The 21,880-nt window shown below is 41.5% G+C and overlaps 2 protein-coding genes across 2 annotated transcripts; both read right to left on the bottom strand.

The window, feature by feature from the left end:
* Window positions 1-277: 277 nt before the first annotated feature.
* Window positions 278-9,659, bottom strand: ndnfl (neuron-derived neurotrophic factor, like). The gene is made up of 4 exons (XM_039783018.1): window positions 9,016-9,659; window positions 5,992-6,244; window positions 4,057-4,181; window positions 278-2,445 (listed from the first exon to the last, which is right to left on the bottom strand). The coding sequence occupies exons 2-4, from the start codon at window positions 6,168-6,170 to the stop codon at window positions 995-997; spliced, it is 1,755 nt and encodes a 584-aa protein (XP_039638952.1). The 5' UTR covers window positions 6,171-6,244; window positions 9,016-9,659; the 3' UTR covers window positions 278-994.
* A 4,187-nt stretch (window positions 9,660-13,846) lies between these two features.
* On the bottom strand, window positions 13,847-21,070 carry LOC120547885 (SPARC). Its single transcript, XM_039783667.1, has 9 exons — window positions 20,262-21,070; window positions 19,709-19,821; window positions 18,894-18,966; window positions 18,196-18,307; window positions 17,798-17,916; window positions 17,556-17,710; window positions 16,259-16,371; window positions 15,114-15,208; window positions 13,847-14,154 (listed from the first exon to the last, which is right to left on the bottom strand). The coding sequence occupies exons 2-9, from the start codon at window positions 19,772-19,774 to the stop codon at window positions 14,099-14,101; spliced, it is 789 nt and encodes a 262-aa protein (XP_039639601.1). The 5' UTR covers window positions 19,775-19,821; window positions 20,262-21,070; the 3' UTR covers window positions 13,847-14,098.
* Window positions 21,071-21,880: the final 810 nt, after the last annotated feature.

Genomic DNA, 21,880 nt, shown 5'->3' with positions numbered 1-21,880 from the left:
ACAAGGCAGGGCTACTTCATTCTATCAGAAACAATATTTAAATTCCCCTGTAATGTTTTAACCTGAGTCTTTACAATGCAGCCCCATCTAGTTACCAAAATATAGGCCTATACGTTCACAATCTCCCTGAAATAAAATTTCACATATTAGAATGGCACTGAGCTGCACTACTCGACATCTGTTACAATTAGAGTGGAAGCTATCTGAAAACAATTTGGTAGCAAGAAAATCTAATTTGAAAGTCCATTTACATGCATGCATCACTCAGTCAAGAACGTACAGGTACCCTAGTATTTATTGGTGCGTTTGAAGCAGCACAAGAATACATCAAAGACAATGAGGCAAGTCACTAAGTATTTTTCACTGCTTCATGCGAAAGCAGAACACAAAGATACACACTGACTTTGAACTAAGCATCTGTAGATTGCACCCATCTGTGTTTATAAGCCTGTACAATATGCAGCACTGGAGATATACAATGCAAACCCCCCTGTCTCAGATGTTATCCAATTATTGCCCCATCTGTTTCTGTTGCATATTTGGCACAGTCTCTGTTGTTGTTGTTGTTGTTGTTGTTGTTGTTTTTTGTATTGACATTCTGTCATCATAAACCTCATCTGTCCTTTGTACTCACACAACACAAAATAAGCACTTGGACAACTGGCACAGCATCATCATCATCATCATCATCATCATCATCATCATCAACAATGAAAAACAAAATGACGAAAGCACAGTAGTTGTATTGTAAATGTTATGAACTTTTGCTGGTGTGCAGATCATTCTCATATGCCATCCATCCACTTGCATGGATAGTGCAAGTGGAGTTTAAATAAAACCATTGCTCCTCCAGGGGGAATATTTTCTTGTTATGGTAACAGTCTCTCCACAACAGTCAAATGGCTTCGTTCTCATGGTCAGTCTCATGTCCATGGCCGATGCATTTCCCCCTAAACTGGGACAGTCTAAAAAAAAACCTGTAGGGGGCGGCAGCTCAGCATTCCTTTCTGGTCTTCACCATCTTGCTGGCATACTTGATAGGGATCCCCCAGCGTCTCATTAGATAGACATCAAACACGTAGGCCATCCCTGGTTTCAGGCCCCCGATCACAGCTGTAGTGACGGCCCGCCGAGGATTCAGCTCCTGGAAATACTTGCAGAGAACCCTTTCGGTGTCAGAGCGGGACTCTGGCCCCAGACAGGGCGCAGTTAGAGCTGATGCTCCTCCTGCCTCTGCTTCATGGTCTCCCAGCTTTCTGCGGTACACGCAGTACAGGCTTCTTTCCTCTGTGCCCATCCACGCCAGGGTGACACTGTTGCAACCACGCAGCCGGTTAAAGGATTTTATCTGCAAGGTTGAGGGCAGAGATGGGACCCCTCTGCGGTGGTAGGCTGAGGAGGTCTGCATTTTGACTGAAGCCGTCAGACCTCCTGGTAGAGCTGGGTCTGCAGCAGCAGAAATCTGGCCTGTAGTAGTTCCTTCTCTCTCCAAGTGGATGAGATAGGACGAACTTCCCTGGAGCCAAATGTGCACTAAATCTCCCCCCACTGCCTGGGAGGTCAAAACCTGACCTTTACTGGACACGGTGACCTTAACCTTTTCACCTCCACCGCAGCTCTGCAAGGTGAGGAGGCCACTCTGCTGCCAGCCCCGAGGACGGAAACTGAAGAACTGCTCTGAGTTAGAGCCTCTGTCACGGAAGGTCACCCACCTCAGCTCCCCTTCTCTTAGTGTGATAATCTCCGGCCGAGCCTCCTCGTGCGTTTGAGCAAATGTCCCCTTGTACGCCATGCTGGTCCCGTTCAGCCTGTCGATTACAAAGACGTCAAAGTAATACTGGGTGTCAGGCAGGAGCTCAGAGACGGTGCAAACACTCTCTGTCCCCTGACACACACACTGGAGATCAGCATTATCATCAGCAAGGGACGAAGGTGGACTCTGGGGTTCAGGATAAGAGTCCCACTGCTGCCACCACCACTCTTTCAAAATTGGCCACACTGTCACTCTTCTCCTCCTTTCCTTCTTTTCTTGTTTCTGGTCTTTCTTTTTCCCTATGCTTTCTTGTGCAGCACAAACACTGGGCAAGTTTTGCTGAGAGTTGACGAGGACACAGTAGTCATAGCTTTTCTGCGTCTGTGGGAGACTGGTTATCGAGGCACTGGGAGCCCAGCTGAGGGTGACACTGGTCATGCCTACGCCTAATGTGTGAACTCGAGGGTCAGCTGGGAGCAGAGGGAAGGCGCCTGAGGGGCCCAGGCCTTCATGGAGGTACACTGTAGCTCTGCTGTTCTGCTGTTTGGAGCGCAGCCTCAGGATGTAGATGGAAGCCTGGGGATGGGAAGGACCCCTGTAGGTGTCAACTGCATTGCCTGTGAAGCTGTGCATTTTTTCTTCAATCCCAGGACCTCGCCACCACACCTCGGGCATACTCTTTTTGGTGCTCCCTGTGAGGAAAGAAAAATGAAAACATAGTTATAAACACATAATCATGTAAACGCATGATTTGTTGACATCACAACTGGTTTGGAAACCAATCGTGGTCCAATATGCAACTTACACAAGTGTGATGTGGAGACTTGTTGCAGGCTCCAGTGCACATACACTGAGAATGGACTTTTCAGTGAAGTAGATATTGCAACAACAACAGTTTAGCATTAAGTTAGTATTGTGGTTCAGTTAGCAGCAACTGTAATTGAACAGTCAAAGACCATAACTACATAAATTCTCTCTCTACTCTGTTTCCTGTTACGTGAACACAGTTATACATGTGTACGCGTCGAGTATGCACTCTATTTCAGTTCTAAAAGGATTCTGGGGGTTACAGGACACATTAAGTACTGAAAATTGCATAAAACAAGAACAACAGAGCACACAGAACCTGGTTGATATAAAGAAAACCCTAAACACCTCCATAAATAAACAGATCAATAAACACAATGTCAATTGCCACTTCAGAAATGGTTGCCTGTGTTTTCATTCCTACCTAAAGTGTTGTCATTTTAAAGTACACACTCTTCACTTGAGTGACGCAGCTGGCAAATAAAACCGAAAAACCACTCATCTTCACTATTCATCGCTTCTCGAGATGAGAAATTGCTCCTCAAATGAGACCCAATGTTACAGAATCAAAGTGAATTATTCAGGCTGGCGATGGGGACCCATAAGCTCAGGGTCTGAATGATTCATGTGTCATTTTATAACTTCATAATGTTATTTTACCACGAAGAGAAGCTTGTTTAGTTAACCTGGAAAAGTGCTCATGGAACACTCTGAGGTATATTCCTTTTCCAGAAATCTGAGCTTTTTTAGCTTAGAAATTTGATTACTTTCATTTACTTTGAGTACTTATTGCCATGACTTTAGTTTTAAGCCATATTGTAAATCTGCTGCTTGATAGTATGTTTAAATGTCCCGAGTTTATTTGATTTGTTTGGTTTTGCGAAGCACAAAATATTGCAGACTCAGAGCTTAGTTTTATTTTATTGTTTATTCAATGTTTAAATCAGGAGTTGGCAGCGCTTTTCGGTTTATGTGTGGGGTTTATGAGATTTTCAAATCCAAAGCCTCATATAAAATTTATGGCATTGTATAGCATTTCCTGTGCTTTACACTTAAACAAATGGGAATGTGCTGATAGGAAGATGAATAAAATAAACTTAGTAGTCTTATCTACCTGAGAATTTGTGACAAAGAAATTTGGAGACAAAGGCCTCAGCTGGGATATGATTGCTCGAAGGGAATGGGTTTATTACATATACAAGCTGCAAACAAAAAGACAAACAAGCAATGCTAAAACTATAGACCTTATATGACTTCTAATACGTTGATCATCCTTACTACTGACCTACAACTTCTGGTGTTCCAAAAAGTAAATCTTCTACAAACACAAAGTTAAGTGGGATAGAGATAGAGTCTTTGCCCTCTTCTAAATCCCTCTCTGTTATACAGTGTTGATAATCTCTAATTGATCGTCTAGGCTTAGCCAGATGCAGTGATTATCTTCAGGGTTAAGTGGGTGTCTGAGGGTGCAGGTTGTGGTCTTACTGTTCACTCACACTGCAGGCTCTTGAGGGGTTTGTCCTTCAGGGTGCGGGCTGACAAGCTCCATTCGATGGGGAGGTCACAGGGGCTGACAGTCACCGACATCGCCGGAACCTTCTTCTTTAGTGTGAAGTAAAGCCTGTGGAGAAAACACCAAAGATAACTGCAAAAAGAAGTTGTTTGATTCATCACAGGGAATGTCAAAAAGATAACATCCTGTTTAAATTCAGCTGCGAGGTGACGGATGAGAAGACAAGCTATCTTCCAGTGCATACTGCGCAACATTCTTTCATTATGTTGGATGATTTCTAGATACGGTAGGCTGGTTATAATTTTTTTTCCCAAAAGCTTGAAAATTTCAACTGGCAGCTGTTGCCAGTCACTGTCTTTCCCATTTGCCTACATGCTGATCATTCATTTGATTGCAGATCAGGAGAGGTGACCTGGTACTCAGATGATAAGGCTGCATTGACAGTTTCAGATGGATATCTGCCTTCCTTCTGTAACTATCTGCGATCGTGCTTGGCATAGAAACTATTGTATCCCTTATTGTGATCAAATGTTTTAAGAACAGTGCATGTTGGATTACAGATTTGCATTTTAGATGGCATTTAACATTCCCGCTGTGACGGTCTGGTCTACAATCAATCACTTTTGTTAAATCATGATGTTGAACATTTTACCTCCACAAGGACGCCTGGATAGAAGAAGTCTGTCTCTCATAAACCCTAACTGTTATGTAACATGTCCTTTCTTCACAGCTAGTTACCCTTGATGAAAATTAACCAACCATGCGGTTATTTGTTAATAAATATTTGTTCTCCGTCCTTACAAACATCATTATTCATGATTCTGTGCAGATGGCAGTTGTTTCCAAACAGATGTGCGACACTGTCATTCTCAAGGGCGCTCTGTGGCTTATTTAATAGAGTGATTCATTTCTGAATCTGTGTTTTCTCTCCATTATTTGCCATGTGGTTCTGCATGACCGCACTGGTGGACAGACTGCAGCACACAGGGAGATGCATTTCGCAAATTTTAGCTCCCAGTTTCAGAAAGCAAGCACTGGCACTGTTGTGTCGGGTTCAGGCCAAATGGGCTCCACTTCCTCTCGCTTTCGCTACAGTGGTGCTGGAATCAGCCCCTGCCTCCAAAAAGGTGGTTGGTGGATGGCTGATGACTTGTTATTGAAGTGGAAACAAGGGCAAATCTGATGAGCAGGCCTCAAGATGTATTCATGCACCTTCCATGAACTCCAAACAGGGACAAATCTTCACTTTTTTACTGTTAAGGAGCGTGGTGTTAAGTTTCAAAATCGTCTTAACTTAATTTACTTCCAATCACAGCCAGTGGTGGAAAGTACATTTACTCAAGTGCTGGACTGAAATACAATTTTGAAGTACTATAGAATATATCCAATTTCTGCTATACTTCCACCACATTTCAGAGGGAAATATTCTACTTTATTTATTTGATAACTTTACTTACTAGTTACTTTGCAGATTCTGATTAATAATAAACATATAATCAACAAATAAATTCTGATGTATTGTTTTGGGATATCATAATAATTTATTTGCCCAGGGGTTAAATTCTTTCACAAGCTACCCAGTAGTATATAAAGTAATTAAAAGGAAACCACCTTTACCTGCTGCAACATTATAGTCTAATTACTTTAATGAGTATTTACTTTAGCTAATACATTTGTACTTTTACTTATTAGTAGAAATGAGACAAATAGTATGAGTAAAAATATAAACGCATGACCTTGTAACAGAGTATTTCTCCACTGCGGTATTGCTACTTCTACTTAGGTAAAACATCTAAGTACACGATAAAATGACCAACAGATTGTCAACGCTGACAATTATCTGAATAGACTAGATCCGACGAGACCACCTGTATGTGTATTGCTTTGTACCTTTTCCCAATCCCATCTGTTACCCTACCTGCGAGTCCGTCCTTTGGGGAGAGTTACAGAGGTGATCTTTCCTTCTGGGAACCATGTAGTTGGGCGAAGTGGCACCTCATTCTCAGGTGCCAGGGCGGAGTGGACCTGGGTCCATGAAGAAACACAAAACAGTGCCAAAGCTGCACTGAGACACCACGACAGGGACATGAGTGCCATTGCTGGTTCTTGCTGTCTGTCTCTTTCACTCTTTGACTTTCCTCAGTCGCCACGTCTTGGATATCTCCCAGGCTCTGAGAACGCATAGTGGAAAGGTCAAGAACATCAATCAGAGCCCATCAGCAAAACACACACATACACACACACACACACACACACACACACACACACACACACACACACACACACACACACACACACACACACACACTTCTACTGTACCGTGAACACAGACACTAAAGAGCTGTAGCGGCTGATGATTCATTCATATGAAGAAACATCCTATCCTATTCAGACAGAATTTTTCATGCAGTGGAATAGAAATTACCATTCCATATTACTCTGGGATGTGTGTGTATAGCACAGCTTGACACTTACTGTAAAAATTCACACTAATTTTCAAAGTGCGAAGTGGGTTGCTAATATCACTCTGAAGTCAATGCCTTTACATCTACATTTCTATTTTTAGTCGGGGGAGTTCAAATTAGTCTGTGCTACAAATATCTTTCATCATGGCTATTATCAGCCATGTTATCAGTAAGAAAGTGACGCCATGCTGATGTGGAGAACACAAACAACACCTGGAGGTGCTCTGATGCAGTCCGATCCAATCGGCATACATAAATGCAACGCCTAACAAGAGCTTGTTAGGCGTCTTTCTTTCTTTCTGTCTTTTATTCTATTTATTTAACACTCTATTATAGTTTTTATTTCTTCTGTCTATTTTTATGTGTATATTTTATTTATGGGTGTGTGATTGTGTGTGTGGTTGTGATTAAGTGATAGTGGATAGGATGATTACAGGTCCCAGTGTTCTTCTTGCTCCCCAGAGAAAACATTTGTTCAAAGTCACAGAGTCTTCACAAACATACTCCCCGCCTTCCTCTAACAAGGTGTATTATGTCAGTGCTGTGCCCTATAGATCAGATGACAATCACAGTGTAACCATGGAGGCGGCTACAGAAGGTACATCTGAGTCTTTCGGGCCCAGAGACGCACAGAGATCCAAACTCACAAATCGTTGCACAGCTACAAAGTCGCACAGAGGCGCCTGCTCATTATCCTTGCAAAAAAAAGAGGGGAGTGAACGACCCATAAAGCTTTAACTGAGAGACATGCAGTGGCAGAGAGGCAGATTGAAATGGGAGGGAGGGAGGAGAGGAAGGGGAGGCTAAGGAAGAAAAGGCTGTGGAAATGGAGAGCAAGAAGAGGAGGATGTTGGATCCTGGAGTAATTAGAGGGAAGGAGACGGAGAGAGGAAAAGAGGAGAATGTACAACTGGAAAAGAGAGGGTTGAAATCAGAGGGGAAAAAAAAAACATTATTGCCATGCAACAAGGTTGCAATGAATTTGTTTTGGTGTTTTAGCCAGACACATGAAGCTGATTGGTGTTTACTTCAGCCCCCATGTCGAAAGGGTTCTAATGTGTCACATTTTACCAGACGGCTGCACAACCTCACACTCCCCCTCATTTAGTTTTGATAAAAATGAAGACACATAAAAAGCTTGGCGGGCTTGTTTCTTCAAAACGCACCCACTTATAAAATATGCATACGGCTCCTCAGCAAATTATGGCCAATTGAATTTTCATAAGGCAAAAAGGCTGGGTCTTACAGAGAGAGGGAGCTTAGTGAACTTAACCACCACCCTCTATAAATAAATACACACTCCCCTTTAAACACAGGAGCTCATGACTTTGATGGTCCCGCTCACTCTCCGCTCTCTTTTTTCTCTTTTAGATTAGTTTCCTCTTTCCATTATGTGTATCCCTGACTGTCAACTGACTGCATTTAGTCAGAATACTGTTTGGGTTTTATTAATTAAAGATATTTCAACCCAAACTCTGTTTGTCTTTATCCTTCTCTCTCTGCCCTTCCTTTCTGCCTGCTTTTCACTTCATTTGTCCCCCCCACCCCCCTCGTTTAGAAGTTAATGTAGGCTCAATTTCAGAGGGAAAGGTTGATTTATGTGTGCTACCTGTCTGCACACTGTATTTGCTATCTTCTATCTCCCTGTGCTCTGGCAGGACCATCTGCCTTCTGTTATCTGTGGGCAGGGACAGATTAAATGGCATGGGGTGGTCCCTGCAGGATCCGTTGTCCCCCCAACTACTATGGGCAAGGAACTGGCCCGTGGTTCATTGTGGGGATTGACGAGATGATGGCGGGAAAAAAAAATGCTATCAGCCTGGAACTTAATAAGATTTTACGGCAGATTTTTTTTACCTCGCTGCATATACATTTGAATATATTAATCCTTTTTTTTTCTTCCTTACTTTCATTGTCCCTTTGTGCCTGCATCTCTTACACCTTCGTGCAGGATCATGCCCTTTCTTGATGCATACTTTATGTCTGCTCTTTCTCTGTGATTGCGGTCCCACTCCACAGTCATGCTTTTCTTTTCAAATGACAAACAGTGAGTAATAAAATACACAGATAACTGATGAGCACAGTCTTTAAACATGCTGTCAAGATGAAAACGATCCAGCAACAAATGAAAAATGCCCTGCATCTGTGTCAGCTTTTTAAAAAAAACTCCAGAGACCACACACACACACACACAAACACACACACACACACACACACACACACACACACACACACACACACACACACACACACACACACACACACAAAGAACTGTTTCAAAGAAACAAGTTGCTGACTTATACATCCAGTTGCAGTAAGAGATGCTAACGACACACACACACACACACACACACACACACACACACACACACACACACACACACACACACACACACACACACACACACACACACACACACACACACACACACACATACATGCTAGAACAACAACATACATTCATGCATCCCCCTTACCTTCTCTCAATGCACGCTCTCCCTCTCCTGCGCAGGAAGTGAGGGATGGGATCAAATGAGTGAGGGAGCGAGGATGGAGGAGGAGGAGGAGGAGGAGGAGGAGGAGGAGAAGGGGATGAGAGCCGGTCGCGAGGAGAGGAGGAGCGACAGCAGGTTGCTATCGGGTGTTCCTCTGACTCCGTCTCCCATGGGGTGCTGCTCAATCCCTACTTCAGGAGGTGTCCCTTCAGGGCTCTGGTGTCCCTTCAGGGCTGTCCCAGCTCCTATGTGCCCTGGTGTGATGCAAAGCTCCCCAGGCACTCTCCTCACTCTCTGTCTCTTAGTCCTTCACACGTGGAGGCTTGTCCTGCTAAAAACTGTGAATGTCATCCGGTCAGTGAAGCCTGAGTCCCCCTCTTCTCTTCTCTTCTCTTCTCTTCTCTTCTCTTCTCTTCTCTTCTCTTCTCTTCTCTTCTCTTCTCTTCTCTTCTCTTTCTCCCCTCTGTCACTCTTTTTTCCCCCTTCTGTTCTTTTCACTTGTTCCCTCTGTTTACCTCCTCTGGTAGTGAACAGAGCTCACTTGCAATTCAAATGGGCTCATGTGTGATTGTGTGTGTTTGTGTATCTGAATGTGCAATCTGATATTGAGGGAGCGAGTGGGTGAGTGTGAGGGGGCTGGCGGTGAGGTCGCTAAATGGGGGTGGTGATGAGGAGAGAGAGAGAGAGAGAAGAGAGAGAGAGAGAGAGAGAGAGAGAGAGAGAGAGAGAGAGAGAGATTGTTTGTGTTGTCAAGAGCAGCATTAGGGAAAGGGGAGGTAAAGTAAAAAGTTAAATAGCCTGCCCTACATTAACCGTTATCCGGCTGGTCTAATAACATCTGTATTAGGAGAGGGCTTCTGGCAGCTTGTTAGAGGTTACACTGTCTTTGTGCCCTTATCGCTTGTTTGTCAGTCAGTCTCATCATCAGTTAGGTAGGCTTATGTGTTACATCTTTCCCAGACCAGTGGTCAGGAAGTGGCAGTATTTTGCTTAGACTGCCTCTAAATGAACATGTTTAAATGGAAGGACGGCCTATCAGACGCTTAATGGATTTTTGCAAATATTTAGTGTGCATGCTGGCTTTAAAACAAATTAAAAACTGTACTATGTTAAATAAAAAGAGTAACTGGACTTTTGACAGTGCTGAGGAAACCATTTGTTTGTGCAGCAACATATGTTAATTTTGAACCTTTATATTTTCCCATTAAATAAATGAGAAAAGTGTACTAGTTTTTTGACTAATGATTTGATGATTTTCTTTATATATCATATCAGTTTCTACAATAAATCTCCTTACTTTCTTTCTCTCTCTGCATATTATTCTCATCTAAGCCTTTTTATTCTTGATTTCAGTCTTGCTTAAAGAAGTCTTACTAAGTTAAAGAAAATTGTTGCACTTAGGCTAGTGACTTATGTTTGCTGCCTGGGTCTTGGTTTCAGAGTGAATCCCCCCCATCTGTGGAGTTGAAATTAAAAACCTGTGCCCCTGCATGTGATAATGAGGGCACAATGAAATGAACTGGAAATCTACCAGACAGAGACTATAAAGTCTGTCTACAGGACAGTCATATTGAAGGCTTTATGTCCTCCACCTATAGGTCAAGTGTAGTTCTCAGAGGATTGTGGGCATTCATATCAGTGGCTCTCCAACCCCACCCAACCCTCTCATCTGCACACAATGGTGGGCCTCATGTATACATGCTTTCTTTCCTGAGCTCTTTAATCAATATCATTAGGAAAATAGAAAGAGGCTCGCCACATTGTGTGCTAACTCCCTCTCTCCCATTCTGTGATGGGGCCTTTTCTCACTCATTCCCCAGGTACTTCAGCGTAGGGCTATTGAGGTCGCTCTGAATGGGACCCACTCCACCCAGAGGGAATATTGTCTGACCGGAGGCTAAAATCTGAGAGACACCCTCTCTCTCCCTTCCTCTCTGTCTCTGTCTGCAACATCACTTCAAAGAAGAATAAAAAATGTGGCACATTAGCGCTATTAATAAATGTATCACAACTGGTACTTTTTTTTTTTTTCGAGTGAGGACCCTTTGCTGCGGCTGGACTCTCTTTCAAAGCCAGTCTTCCTCTCTGTATCCCGCTCCATTCGCTGGCCCACTTTACAGTCCCTAAGAAGTTCTGAAAGTCGGCAATCTGGCAGAGCACGATACGGGCGGCTGCTTTTGAAGATTGGATGGTGATTAACCTTAGAGAGATTACTGCACACATACAACTTTGTGTATGAGCTGTGTTCTGACTACCTTTATGCTGTTTTTTTTGGGGACGGGGGAGATTTGATTTGAGAAACACAATGTAGTCTGTTTTCCTAAGACTTTGGACATCTGTCGGATATCTGTCAGACCTGGAATTGATGCACAAGCTTGGGTGACACCCACCCACAAGCTCTCACACACATCCTCTCTCAGTTTCACTGCCATCGTAACTGGCCTGAATATTTCTTTTGATCCACACAGCTCCTCTCCTCATGTGTTGCCGTTTAATAATTTATCGACATACAGTCACCGGACAAACTCCATCCGCACAGAGAGCGACAGAAAGTGAGAGTAAAAATTTCATTTGGCATAATTGCATGAAAAGAAACTGCAAAACGGGCCTTTTCATCTATTATGAATGTCTGCTTACAAGCCATGCATAATGCAAGGGGCCGTCTTTATGACAACCATGTATTAAATATCATTTTCTGGGGGTCGGGGGGGTCTCTGGTTGCATGCTTTCACTGCCACAGAGACAGAGGGATTGACAGAGAGAGAAAGTGATAAAGAGAAATTGACAGAGAGAGATGAGATGAAATGGGGGGACATGAGGGAGGGAGGGTGTGCTAGCTGAAAACGGGTTAACAGGAATCCTTATTTTTAACAACATGTCATCACCAGCCACCCATCTGCTCCTGTGTTGTCAAAGTCCCTTGGGAGAGAGAGGGAGAGAGAGGGAGAGAGAGAGAGAGAGTAATGCAAGCCAGCCATCACAGATCAGATCTCTGATCAGCACCAAAAGGAGGAGAGCGAACAAGGTTAGAGAGGTGGGTGGCACAGATATCCCCCTCCTCTTATATCCAAATGGGGTGTGACAGGGGAGGACAGTATGTGAACGGTGTGTGTGTGTGTGTGTGTGTGTGTCTGTGTGTGTGTGTGTGTGTGCATGTGCGTGTGCGTGTGTATGTGACAGGAAGGTAAAGTAGGATTAGGTGGATCAATCTACAACTGGCCTCTCGTGTTTGGATGGGGGGATGGAAGGAGGTGGAGATGGTGGTCCAGTGGTAATGAAGGGGAATCTGTTAGCACGGGGGTTGGGGTGGGGGGATTGAAGACACACAAAGAAAGAGCAGCGGTGAGGGAGAGGAGGTGTAGGCTATGCTTGACCTCCAGGGGTGGCCCCCAACAGTTTAGTTATTTTTTTTTTTCGGATAAAGGAAGGAGTTGTTTGTCGGAGGAGGTAGTGGGGGCATTAGTATTCACAGCGTTTTCAGTTTTTTTTTTACATAGCGGAATGACAGGACCAACAGCTTTCCGTTCCGCAGGTCACTCATCATTAGCAAATACAGTTTCATCTCAGTTCAGTAGTTAATCTCTTTTGCTTTTGTTCCGTCTTCATGCCTGCTTTCCTTGTTTTTCTCCCAGTTTAGACTTGTTTTTCACTCCATGCACCATAACGAACTGCAGCCCTCCAGTGGTCCACTCCACTTTATCAAAAGTTTTAAAGTGAAAATCTGATGGAATGAAAACATCTTGTTTTGATATTTATGGTTATGCACTTTCTTTCTGCACGACATGTAGAGCAAGCAGTCCTCGGTACTTGCTTGCCTCGTGTCTGTCTGCACTGAATCTGCATATTACATAGAGTACTGAAATCTCTCCCCCTTTCTTCATCTTCTTTCCAATGTCTTTCTTTCTCCCCCACCCCCCACCCCCATCCTTCAGGCATAGAAAATGTGAAGGCTAATTAGTCCATAGAAACCAGTCATACCAAAGAACCCACCCCAGGCCACGCACACATCCTCCTATTGATCTTGTAGCACCAATACCAGCAAAACCACACACACATTCACACACACAACTGACGCAAACAAACAAGATGCAACAAGAGTTTTTAGAGCAGCATGTATTATAGATGGTACATACGTACAAAAAGTCGCCAAGCTGGCATTGTACAAGTTTTCTGACCTTGACAGAGGTCAAGTGTTTCGAATATTCTGCATCATGCCGGGAGATGCTATTTACAGAGTCGGCTGTAGAGGAAATGTTTTGCAGCATCAAAACCTTTTTTTCTTGCATTTCCTCTTCTCCTCAGTTCCTCCCGCTTTCTCAGCCATCCCTTCCCCCCTCTCACTCTCCGTTCTCAGTCTTTCCCTCATTTCTGATCCATTTTTTATGCATTACTCCATTTCTCTCAACTCCCATTTACAGTGCATTACCTCCTCCCATCTTTCACAAACACACTTTGTACTTCTCTCTCCTTCCTTCAGTCACTTTGCTTCACTCCTTCCCTCCCTCACTCTCCTCCAGTGAATTATGACACTTTCCTCTACTTCTCCCCTTCACCCTCTTTATTATCTCTCTGTCTCTTCTCCGGTCACGTCATCCCATACTAAGCGTTTCTTTCCCCCTTTCTCTTTATTTCCCATCTAGTTTGTCATTCAGTGTACATCACACTGTCTGTCTGCACTGCTGTCATCCTCCCTTTTAATTGGTTATTCAAAGCATGCCATGTAATTTGGGACTTAGGTAATATTGGCTACTGTCTCTGCTCTTTTACAACACAAATGTTCAAATGTCAGCTAATGTAATTAACAAGACTGGCAGTCAGTCCGTCCAGACATGTATTTACACACATGAATGCACAGACAACCAGCAGACTTTCAGATTTGATGAGGTTATTAATCCCTATGTTACGAGCATGAATACTGGCGTGAAACAGATGCGTAAACAGTGTGTAGAGATTCCAACTGTGTAGCTTTTATATTAGGTAACTGTGGTGCTGTTGTCTCCAGTGAGTTCCCTATACAGTAATGTAAAAAGGACATGCAGGAAGGAGTTCATGGCTGTTTTTCATTTCAAAGGTGGTTCTCTTTGATTGTAGGACACAACTTGCGGGACCCCATTCTCATTGCTGTAGATAAAAGAAAAAAACTAATCATTTTGGTTTGGAATAGAAAAAGTGCTGCAGACAATAGATTTAATTGACTTGGAAAAAGCATATTTTTACCAATATATACTGTATATATAAATAATAATTCTAAAACTATGTCTTGTAGGTAATGGCCTTTAGTTGTTTAACAACTTTTGATTACTTGAAATATAAATGCAATATAATTTAGCACTGAAATATTTTACATTGAAAACCATCAATTCGTACAAAAATAAATTTTATGTGTATAGATACAAACCCATTTGGGTTGTAGGGTTCACAAATTCAGATTCAAGCGCTCAATATTTAAATTTAAATATATTATATTTTTCAAATTGTTCAAATTCGGTTCAATTTGGATCCAAAAATTCTCAATGCCTCATCTTGAATTTGAGTGTCTAATCAAAGTCAGATACTAAAATTAAAGATAAGAAATGTAGATCATCTAAGATACCAATAATGAACAATCAAGCCTGAACCATTATACTTATCATGAGGAGTACTACTTCTACTACTACTTGACTCTAATACAGTAATGAAACAATATTCTTCCTGAAGTCAATAAAAGTCTGGATGTCTTGGCCTCCACCTCAACTATTTTGACCATTTCTTTTTTAATCTGCTTCTCGTAAATCCATCAATTTTATGGACATGCAATACCAAATTTCTGCTTTAATAAATAAGTGTAATCATCATCCAGGAAATTATTTTCCTAAGAAGAAGGTTCATGATTTAGACCTAATTTTGAGGTAAAACTTGTAACATAGAAGAACATGTAACATAAAGCATCCTGTTAACCTGGTTGAGAATCATTTCTCTTCTTCAACTGCATAACATACAATAGATTACTTTTAATCCATTACAGTAGGATATAACCTTCATCAACATCTATCTGTCACCATGAGGAATTACAGGAAAATTGTGCAAAAGTTGTGACTAACACATGAAATGGTAGAACCAGTCCTCGGAGCGATCCACCAGACAGGTCGTCCACTCTTGCAGGGTCACCTTCCTGTTCCTGTTCTGATCACATGACCTGCAACACAGCACAGCATGACATTACCATTCACTCATTCTCTTATGGACCCATGCAGTTGTTACATGCACACACAACATGACAGATATACAAAGAGATGGTATAAAGACATAGGTACGGAAACTGCATTGGGGCTCTTTAACAACCATTGTCTTTCAGTTCACCCTGCAGCGTTATCTCTGAAGGGTACTCCTTCAATTTGTGTTAATCCATGGGCAGCGGGACACACAGTGGGTAATAAACATTATCATTGCTGGGAATGGCTTGACATTGACACAGCCAGCCCTACTCACACAAAACCTGTCACTGCAGACTGGCAGAGAAAAGGGGGTTGGGGGAGAGATGGAAGGATGAAAGAATGAGTGAAAATGAAAGAAGGATTGATAAAGAGGAAGGAAGAGGATATCGATTTGAAGATGAAGTAGGAAGCACAGAAGGGGAAAAGAAGAAGTATTGAAAGGGAGGTGGAGTAAGATGATGGAGAGATGGTGTGGTCATGAGATCGGAGGGGAGGAGGACACAGGAAGCGGGTGTTGGCATGGAGAATGAATGGATAGAGAGAACAGCATGGTGGGAGGTGCAACTTGGTCACAGAGCGGGGTCGAAATGTGCCTGTGTGACATTTTTAACCCTTGGTGTTTCAGTAATTAGCTGGAAAGAGACAGAAGGTTCACATTATGAACCTTTGCGTGACATATGGTAATATGAACATGATGAGCAACACCCCTCTTACGTTATTAACTACTCAGTCACCCAAATGGTAAGTAAGATTTTACCAAATAGGCCATGAAATCATAGATTTTTTCCTCCCTTGCTACTGGTTTCCTGAAAATACACGCAACACTAAAACTGAATCATTAGTTAATATATGTGAATGTTATGATGGTATGTGTTTCTGAAATTTCAGAAAAAAAACATGCAAATACTAGTTCTTTCAAATTTAAGTCATCTAAGTTAATCATCATAAGATTCTCCTGTTATCCAATAGCTAAAATCTTGGAGGCCTTTCGTTGCAGCCCTGCAGCGATAGCTGCTGGAGGTGGGACTGACTGAAAGAATGGTGTAGCACAGTGCTCCAGTGGCATCCTCTTGTAACGCAGCTTCCTCAGGTCCCGGCGGCTCAACTTGCCATCGTTGTTCTTGTCCAGTACCGTAAATCTTTGCTAAAGAGAGAGAAGAAGAGAGATAAAAGTAATGGTGGGAAAGAAAAACATGTAGAATTTATTGTTTGCACAGCTTTTTTAATTGCTATGGCAATAAATGAAATAAACATGCATTGGTAGCCATGCTTGCAATATTAGGTCTAGGGATGGCAATGTTTAGCTCTAGTGGATTGATTGCAATTAAATTTGACATTCAAGGACTTCAGAGGATAAATCCTAATGAATTTGGTGATCCCCTGACTTTTCATGTAATGTCACCATCAAGTCAAAATTGTATGACCAAATACCTGCAAAACTCATGACATTACCATCAGTATTAAGCTGTACTTTGTGTTTACTGCTAATTAGCAAATGTTAGCATGCTAACACACTTAACTAAAATGGTTAGCATGGTAAAAATACCTGCTAAACATCAGCATGTTAGCATAGTCATTGTGAGCATGTTAGCATGTTGATGTTAGCATTCAGCTCAAAGCATTGCTGTGCCTGAGTACAGCCGACAGCTGCTAGCATGGCTGTTTTTACAAAAAAAGTTCTATTTCTAGGGTTAACATTTTTGAAAGAAGAAATTCCAGGCAGAATGCACATAGTGTTGGAGATGTATGAAGTGCCACAAAAATAGTTTTGTTCCAAAAACAACTAAACTATATAATTTTTCAGACCATCAAAAATAATGCAGAAGTTTTCTTTTTATTCATTTGAGGCCAGGAGGTCAAGGTGGCTGGCGGGAGGATATTAAGTTATTCATCCATCCACCATCTTATTGAATAATTAATGATTATTGACCAAATCCTATTTATACGTACATGGTGTTCTTGAGAGCCCCTGTCTCATTCTGTGGACGACCACACCACAAGCAACACAATCACTTACAGTAGGTTGTTAGTATTGATTTCTCACTGGACAATGCATGAAGCGTAGTTTGTATATTAGCATGATGACGGTGTCTGGTGTCAAAAACAACTTTATGTTCAGGGTTAGGTTACACTGGGAGTGGAAGTGATCCCTTGGTATATTATTCTTCCGGCTATAGTTCCTTTAGCATTACATTTTGTTGTGGATATTGATTTAATTTGCATCATCATAGATCATGTTTAGTACTCAACAATCATCTTTGGGTGCAGACCTTGTGTGTCTGTCAGTGTGCTGCTTTGGCTCACTTTAAAGCATGAGGTTTCAGCTACCTGTGCTAGTTGCGTCCTCTGGGCATGGCTGAGGCAGCTCTGGGGCAGGGCAGCAGGTACATAGGACTCCCCCATACGACTCAGGAGCAGGAACCAGTCCAGGAGACGATATGGAAACTGGCTTAACTCCTCCTCAGTGCATTTAGCCTTGGGGACTGTTCAAGAAGGAGAGCAGAGCTACTTTGGCAGGCTGCAGTACACAGTGGAAATTGTGTGTAATATCTAATGCTGTGTGTGTTTACCCAGACAGGGTCCTGTGTGAGCTAGTCCGGTGCGGCGTCTCTTTCTGCAGGCTTCCTTATGCAGCAAACACTCATTCCCATAGGTCTTTCCCAGAACACTGCACACTGGTGCCCTCTGCCTGATTGCATGAGCCAGTGCCCAGATGCAAAACTTTATGTGAGGTGCACAGCTGGAATATATAAACTGCTATGATTTCATCCCAAAATCTACATTTTTATACGTTTTTGTTTAATATAAGTATGATTAACAAAACCAAACACAGTGAGTATGCAACTTTACATAGAGATAAAGGATACATTTATGTACATTTCCTGGTCAAATACAGAAAATTCTCTAAGTGTATACAAACAATTAAAATAAACTGTCTGACTTGTTTTAAATGTCATGAGGCGTTTACCGTGGACAGGACTGAGGACAAACACACTTGGGGACGAGAACTCCATTTTCCTGAACTACCTGGCACCAAGATCCCACTGGACTGCGGCATTTCAGCAGCTCACAAAGCTTTTCTGAAACACAAAGAAACATTGTTGTTACTTTGTGTACTTTTGTGTTTCCTAATTTAACTTTGCATCCAATGACCACTAATTCAGCTTTCAGTGCTGAAAAAAAGTTGTTTTGGATGAGAGCATCATATAAAATGTCTCATGAGGGTCTATTTAAGATAATAAAATGCCATAGAGTGGTGGAGGAAAAAACAAATAGAAGAAAAAGAAAAGCAAATTAATGATTGAAAATGTGAACCTGATTTTAATCATTGCTATACATTCAATTCTTGGTCCAAAATGTATAGTCAAAATGTCTTATAATGTATATTCATGTAGGTATAATAACTGCATAGAACCTCATTATTTTCATTTACATGCTAAATACTTGTCTTTTTGGACTCTGGACTATCCTTGCCAGTTTTTAGATGGTGAATTTAAAACACATAATTCATTCCTATATGTGGAAAAAAATATATTTTCTGCAGCCCATGATACTTTTGTACCTTAGACTATATTAATACCCTCAAATAGAACTTACTTTGTCTATAAGAGATATATAACTCACATACAGTCAGAAAATGGCATTCCTCTACTGTACTGTACTTACCTGGCTCTACTCTGCCAATATACGGTCTCAGCCTCTCCTCAGCTTGTCTCTGTCTCCGCTGGGCTCTGCCTCCCTGACACACACACACACACACACACACACACACACACACACACACACACACACACACACACACACACACACACACACACACACACACACAAATCATGCAGAGCTGAAAGGATGAATTTTTCTTTTCATGACATTCCACAGGCATGCACTAACCTCAGGTATAAACTTGTCTGTCATTGTAAACCTATTGTCTTAAACTTTGATGATGTGTCCTGACATGACAATAATTTCTGTTTTTATCAGTGTGATGCAGTGTGTGTGATGATGAGGCTTATTATCTAATCTAAATAATGTAAAAAAATCAACTTCTTGAAGTCAGTGTACTGTAAATGATTAAAAAAAAACATCAATTGAAACCACAATGAAAATGGTATGCGTTTTATATCACATCCATCTCCCTTCATATACCCCAAATACTTATATTTTGTAGAACTTTGTAGTCGGTGCCAGGTCCACATCTGCCCCAAACGTCCTCCCAGATGAGATGGGAAACAGGTGCAATGCTGACCCAAAACACTGGAGCTACGCTTCCATAGCTCATGATGTGCCATTAAAACACCTATCACAAAACATTCCGGATGAATATATCCATGGGATCTTTTACCATTTGTTTGCAGCTGCAACCTTACTCGTGACACAAACCAAGGTCATCATTTTTATTAACCTTTGTGCTCAACTAGTTTGTAGTTTTCAATGCATATTCAGGACATTTCAACAAAAGCCACAGCCAAACTTAGACTCACCATGATTGTACAAGTGTGAAGAATCAGGAGAAGAAACAGGGCGTGAGCGGTGAAGCTGAGTTTCATGGCTGACTCATCCAGTGGGCTACGAGAGGAAGTTTTCACAAATTTTCCTGCAGGAAGAAAATATTGGACTAATTCACTTTAATCTTGCAATGTGGTTGCTATCTCTGTAGAACATATACAGGACTGAGAAAGAAAAAAATATATTTTATCTATTTCCAGCCGTATCGCCCTCTACCTTTACATTTCTTGATATCAATTACATTTGAGTAAAAATCTAAGAAATAAATAGCGCTGGACTATCAATTTACCCAGAAAATGCTCAGTTAGTAGATGCATTTTTTCTTCTTTCTTCTGTGTCTCTTCGGTGTCATTTACACAACTATTACTCTATTTCCGATAATGTAGAGGGGAAACAATGCAGCTCATTGAGTCTCAAGAAAACAAGGGTTGAATTACACTGAGAGGACGTTCAGGATTTCAGTTGAGGAAGTTATTACAGTCTAACAAGTCATTCTCTATACCCCTGCTGCTTGAAAAAATATCTTACCTGGGCCTCTGTCACTTCTTTCTTCTGTTGTTATTCCCTTGTTAGTGTTCTCCTTTTCCTTGTTTCCAGCTACCTTTTGTCTCTTCGTCTCACCGGCTCATGTGAGGGTGTATTCTTTTTTTTACAGCCTTCTTCAGCAGTCAATTTTTCTTTTCATTTGATTCATCTATTTTTACATTCGTGCCTTATCTAACCCCTCCTCTCTGCTTTTCCCTGTCTGTCTGACTTTCTTCCCTTCACATTAGCTCCATGTTGATTGCAGCTGAGGGACTGTACAGGGATCTGAACTCAGTGATACTTGAAGACATTGTGCAGTTGAATGATGCTGAGATATGGGGAAAAAGTACAGGGGAGCTGTAGAGTACTTACTGAGAGAGTGGAAGAGTTTTTTGGGGAAGTGGGGTTTTCATTGAAGTTGGCACTTGTCCACAGCAAAATTTACAACATATGCTCAAACTTCTTCTCTCTTTGTCTTTTTATCATATTCAAACTCCCTTAATATTACAGACACATGCAAACACACAACCAACGGTAAAAGAGAATTAATGTGCAGAGGAAGGATATCTCTGAAAATATAAACTTTCAATAATATGGAAAAGGCTGCTCTCTAGTGGTTAAGTTGCTCAATAACAGTTTCACTGTATGACTGGCAAAAATCCTGTGGGCCTACAGGTAAAATAACATCATGCATTTTAAATATTACAAGTTATCTGTAAGTCTCTTGTTGCTGTTTTTTCTCCTTGAAGAAATACATAATTTCTACACTTTTGGTTTTAAAGTTGTTTTTTTTGACTCAGTTTCCTCTTAAAATATTTATTGAAACCATTTAAATATTTTCCCTGAGTAAGCTTCTCTTCTCTCATAGTACGGAAGAAGCATTAAATATTAAATTGAGGAGAAAACATGAAACAAAAAGCATTAATTAGTAAAACATACAAAATAATAAAATAAATATATCCTTTAAAAATAAGTTTGTGTATCATGTTGGTAAAGCAGCAACATATCTGTTAGTGTTCCATTAGTTGTGATTTAGGGTAATGTAGGCAAGACAGGATTGCAGACTGCAAAATGTGCGCAACTGCACCAGGGGCCTAGACCCTCAGGGCCTTAAAGGCCTTAATAGTAGGCCTTAAATAATATTTTTTATCAAATGGTTTATGCTTGAGTATTTGCACATTTGGGAATATAGACCACCAAATCAAAATATCAACACAAAATGAGAGCAGGTCTTGTTTTATTACTTGGCTTGACCATCTTTCTTGTAAAATTTACATGACAGAAATCACCACAAAAACAGGGGTCAACACAGGCCCCATGGGATGATCCATCCCAGAATGTAATCATCATTGAAGCAGATCATACTATAAACAAGCATAAATTAACCTAACTAAAGTAGCCATGCTTTCCTGCCATAAAAAATAGACCTTTACCACCATAAAAAAAGCATCTGCTATAGCCTATCTGCTGCTACATAGGCCATTTATTGATATAGCTAGACCCATGTTCACTTAGTCACTTATTTCAGTGATACAGTGCAAGTATAGGCCCAGCAGCTCGGTAGTTATCTCTATTGTTCTTGTTTTTATTTATCTTGGTAGGTTCTTTACTCCTACTTTTAC

The sequence above is a fragment of the Perca fluviatilis genome, chromosome 19 (assembly GCF_010015445.1).
Source record: "Perca fluviatilis chromosome 19, GENO_Pfluv_1.0, whole genome shotgun sequence".
NCBI classification, from domain to species: Eukaryota; Metazoa; Chordata; class Actinopteri; order Perciformes; family Percidae; genus Perca; species Perca fluviatilis.
Note: the sequence above shows the minus strand (reverse complement) of the source record. Positions and strands in the feature narration are given on the sequence as shown.